Source organism: Rhinopithecus bieti, unplaced genomic scaffold (assembly GCF_001698545.2).
Source record: "Rhinopithecus bieti isolate Rb0 unplaced genomic scaffold, ASM169854v2 scaffold_22453, whole genome shotgun sequence".
NCBI classification, from domain to species: Eukaryota; Metazoa; Chordata; class Mammalia; order Primates; family Cercopithecidae; genus Rhinopithecus; species Rhinopithecus bieti.
Window position 1 is genome coordinate 813,032 of NW_016810682.1, and position 5,057 is coordinate 818,088.

Sequence of the window (5,057 nt, forward strand, 5' to 3'; positions counted from 1 at the left end):
AAAAAAAAAAAAAAAAAAAAAAAGAAGAGGTCATTTCTGAGAGACAGGGAGATAGAATAAAGACGTGGTGGGCCAGAGAATGGATAGTGGCAACTGGATGAAAAGAGGGACTGATTTGAGAATTACCATAATGCAGAAATAATATGTGCTGAATGGGTTGTAGGAAGTAGGAGAACAGGTGATGCTTATGTTTCTGGCATTAGCAACTCCACAAATTATGGTCCCATTTGTTGAAATGGAGAAAAGCAAATTTAGGAGCCAGGGAACCAGGTGAATAAGTAGAGCTATGGTATAGATCCAGTCACCTATTTTACAGTCAAGCTTTCCTCAGTACCACTAAATGTTTTCTGTGACTTCATTCCATTAAGAATAGCCAAGGGGCCAGAAATGGTGGCTCAGGCATGTAATCCCAGCATTTTGGGAGGCAAAAGCAGGAGGATAGTTTGAGGCCTGGAGTTGGAGACCAGCCTGGGCAACTTAGTGAAACCCTTGTCTTTTAAATTGGCTGGGTGTGGTGGCACACACCTGTTAATCCTAGGTTCTCAGGAAGCTGAGGCAGGAGGATCACTTAGGCCTAGGAGTTCAAGTCTGTAATGAGCTGTAATCATGCCACTGTGCTCCTGTGGACAACAGGGTTTAACCCTGTCTCAAAAAAGAAAAAAAAAAAAAAGACTAACCAAGGTGTTACTTTAATGTCAGTTGTTAACTTGGTCCAAACTGGTGAATGTAAGTAATCTTGTTTGTATATTTTAACAGACCTACTAAAAATCATTCATGGTGGCCAGGTGTGGTAGCTCACACCTGTAATCCCAGCACTTTGGGAGGCCGAGGTGGGTGGTTCACCCGAGGGTCAGGAGTTTGAGACCAGCCTGACCAACATGGTGAAACCCCGTCTCTACTAAAATACAAAAATTAGCCAGGCATAGTGGTGGGCACTGTAATCTCAGCTCCTCGGGAGGCTGAGGCAGAAGAATCGCTTGAACCCAGGAGGCGATGGTTGCAGTCAGCCAAGATCGTGCCATTGCACTCTAGCCTGGGCAACAAGAGCGAAACTCCATCTCAAAAAAAAAATTCATGGGCTAATTCGGAGGTTTGTGGGTTAAAAAAAGACACAAATTGCTTTGTACCTCTTCAGAGGAACAAAGAATGTAAAAACTGTGGGAAGTAAAAGTAGTTCCATTGCTTTTAATGTGTTTCATTGTATATGTCACAATTTAAACAAGTTTTCCCTTTTGTTTTGTAGGCAAATCGTACTTGCCCAATTTGCCGAGCTGATGCTTCAGAAGTGCATCGGGATTCAGAATGACCAACCTAAGAAGCACAAATTTAGTTTGGGTGTTCCTCATCACATGTATATACGGACTATCCATTGAACTTAATCTGTGTGGCTTCCAGCCCTCCCTTTACCAAAAGGGTCAATGGACCTTTCTTTGCACTGTGTGACTTAATCAACTATAAAAGCTTACAATTAGTCTTCACAGTTATGGGATTGTTATACTAACCGTGTGATTGGAACTCCAAAGACTTTTTCTTTAGCTTAATTTTGTGTGTGCACTAACATTCCCTGGTTTTTGTGTGATCATTCCGAGTGTTGCTGCAAGATTACAGTGGACGTGATCTTTTAGCATGTGCTTTTATAAAAAGTGGTAGCTACAGATGATATAGCAATCTACCTTATATAGAGCCTTCAGAAACTGTGAGTGGAAATGAATGCAGCGTATGACTGTTGGTGATAAGTGTATCTGTGTGAGAGTGCACAACTACTTGTGAGAGGGCATGGTAGCTAACGTGTGTATGAGATCCTATATACCAGCATGTACCAAGAATGTGTGTGTAGTTTTAATTATGCTGCAATGTATAATCTGGTGTGTTATTTAAACAGCACTAGTACTGTACACTGGTTTTTTTCCCCTTGTGTTTGCTGTTGCACACTGATTGCTGAGGGTGCATCAATTACAAGCATTGAATACTCCATCCCCTTCCCTCCCAATGAATGGAATGAGAAAAGCCTTCTTCCTTTGCTTCAGGCAGCTGTCACCTTCTCTTTATTGGTGGTCCTAAGTAGGTCACTTAAGGAAAAAAAAAGTGTAACAAATTCTCACTCCATGAACCTGATTTTTTTGATTCTGTTGTGGAAATTTTAAAATCTCCAACTTGCTGTTTCCAAAAAGAAGGTGCAATATCATACATCATCAGTTAGCAATATTAGCATTTCAATCAATGATTTGAATGTTGATACTTTTTTTCCTTTACATTTCCAGTTTCTTACAGAAAGTACCTGTGATTTTTTTTTAATGTTTAGATTTGTAGTCTATTCTGAAGATATTTGATTAATATATTTCTAAGAAGACCACTAGTCCCATGAAGTCTCGCCTCGTTGACTTCCACCAGAACAAAATCTGTTAATTCAGCTTGACTTCTGATATGTGTTCTGTGTTCAAGCTCCTGTGGGCAACTAAATTGTTTTAAGAAAGCTATATTTCTGTCCATATTAATTCACTTGCCAGACTCCAGTTCTGAAAGTTGTCTAGTTCTTCCTTCATCACATGTGCTTCTCATCGAAACCCCTGTTTCAGGATGGATCAAGTGCTATTACAGCTCATGTTCCTTAGACCTGATTTGTTTTGATGTTTTATCGCTTTTCCTTTTAATTTTTGTTTGAATGAGAAAAGTTTAATACAACAGGTGTCCAGAATACTTGCAGTATAAATGAAGATTTGATTTTTGTATAAAAAATAATGCTGTTAAACAGGAATTGACCTTCATTTAGTTGATCTAACACATAGCTGTGTGGGGTTTTTTTTAGTAGGTTCTTTGAGCATAATTCAGATTGTTTAAAGTCATTTTTCCAGCAATGTTTAAATTACTTTCTCATTCTTTTAGTGTATTCAACATTGTCTGCCTCTTCTGCAGTTGATGTAATTGCTTTGTTTGCAATAGCACAAGCTGCATTATTCCAGTCAGGACTGTGATAACTTGCTGCCAGCCCCACTCAACTTTCAGTTGGTTCTGTGTCAGTTTTCCACTCAGACAGTGTTAACTACTTGTTACTGCCATGCTGCTTGCCCTCCCTTGAAGTGTCTATAAGCTCATCACAGCCTAGAGTTAAGTAAAGTCAACTCACAGAAGCACAATTTTGCCCTTTTTGAGACACTGTTGCCTCTATCTAGTCGTACACGTAGGGTTTTGCACACTCTGTTTGCCCCTAGGTTGTCAGTGCATCAGAAATACATCTAAACAGTGGTAAAAATGCACATGTTACTTTTAAATCATTAGGATATCCCTCACCTGTTCCTGATGAATAAAAAGTGTGTTAAAGACCAAAATTCTTGGCATAATAATCAGCTACATACAAATCACGTATAGTTTAATCTTTTTTAATGAAAAAAATCATGTTTAAAATGGCAAAAGCCCATCTTATACACTTTTATATAGCTGCAAAAAATTTATATCTGTACAGATCTAACATAACACTACTACACTTAGTATTCATTTTATTGAAGCATGCAAGTAAAGCACTTTTTCTAATTTATATAGAGATACCTAATTAACACGGCACATTGTACTAATGACTAGGAGTAGCAGCTTTTTCTTCCCTCCCTGTATGAATTCTTACAATGTCCCTTTTTCTGTAAATTTTGAGAGGCAGTTGGCAATTTAGGAGGCAGCAGGGTCTGTTTTGGTAAAGTCTTGAATTTCGTTGTTGCACTCTTGTGACTGATCTCTCTGTGGGAATGTCTTTTCTTTGCGTGGGGCTCATAGAGATGTGTGCAGATTTGCTTATTGTGGTTAGTGTGTATCAGGAACACACACACACACACGTATTCTGACCAGCTCAGGCTTGCCACAGTGAGCAGCTTTGTGGCTAGCAAAAGAGAACAGTTTATTTGTGCCCAGCCATTTTCACCTTGGGTGATGCACCAGATAGCAGGCAGATGATGGTTCATGGCCTTCGTCCTCTTTCCTCCTAAAATAATACTGGCTTTACCACCTTAACTCAGCTGTGGGTTTTTTGTGAGTTCTTGTTTTTTGGCATGAATTGTCATCTTTGGTGTTTTTTTTTTTAACCCCCACCCTTCAAAAAAATAAGGCCTCCAGGTATCAAGATCTCATACTAGGATTTTCTGTCCTTAATTTTTTGAGCAAAATCTGGAAAATGTGAAAGCATATTTAGATTTTATATACTATCTGAAATGTGATTTGTTAAGATTCTTAAATTTGGGCCTCTTAGAATAATAATTTTGAATGAGATCTACCGACTCACTTGTGAGAATATTTTTCGCAGATATCTTTGGGCCTTTTCATTAGAAAGCTGTTTGTCCCCCTGTTGGTACATTTGGTTACCTCATTTTGCCGTTTGTTTCCGATTGTGAAAGCTCACAGGGGTGTTTTTTGGAATCATTTGCTGAGTCATTTTCTCAAATCATATTCCATTGTATCAGTTAACATATAGTTTTAAATGTATGTATTATAAATATCTGTAACCAAATCATTTGAAGGCTTGATAAATTTTTAACAAAGTTTGTACATTTTTTATGAAAGTTACTAGTAATGCTTTACTAAGTAGTGCAATGAATTTTTATTTTTAATCCCTGTGCCCAATTTTGGAGTTGAGAGGGTTGTTGGTAATAAATGTATGATGTACACTTAAAACATTTGTTGTTTCATGTCACTGTGTTAGGGATGGGGAAGGGTTGTATATGCATGGGGATGGAGAGATAGCAGCAGGAAGATAGAGCTGGGTTGAATTACTGGCTGCCAGATTCTGTATTTCTACATTTGTGTAAACAACTTAGAAATGCAAAAGTAACTAGCATTGTAACATACGGAACATATGGTACATATTTATAAAGGCCAAGAAGATAGCAGAAAGAGTACAGCCAAACATGTGTATGCATTTGAACAGTAGAGATATGTAAGCAACATAGTGAGACCCCCATCTCTACAAAAATGTTTTAAAAATTAGCTGGGCCTTGTGGCGCACACCTATAGTCCTAGCTACTTGGAAGTCTGAGGTTGGAGGATCACTTGAGCCCAGGAATTTGAGGTTACAGTGG

General features: G+C 38.4%; 1 protein-coding gene across 16 annotated transcripts in view; it reads left to right on the plus strand.

Moving 5' to 3' along the window:
* RNF38 (ring finger protein 38) overlaps positions 1-4,655 on the plus strand; it is a 155,108-nt gene extending 150,453 nt beyond the window's left edge. For all 16 annotated transcript variants that reach the window (XM_017892626.1, XM_017892639.1, XM_017892640.1 and 13 more), the window contains one exon: positions 1,244-4,655. In XM_017892626.1, coding sequence (XP_017748115.1) covers positions 1,244-1,306 — 63 coding nt within the window. In that variant the 3' untranslated portion in view covers positions 1,307-4,655. The remainder of the gene's footprint in view (positions 1-1,243) is intronic.
* Positions 4,656-5,057: the final 402 nt, after the last annotated feature.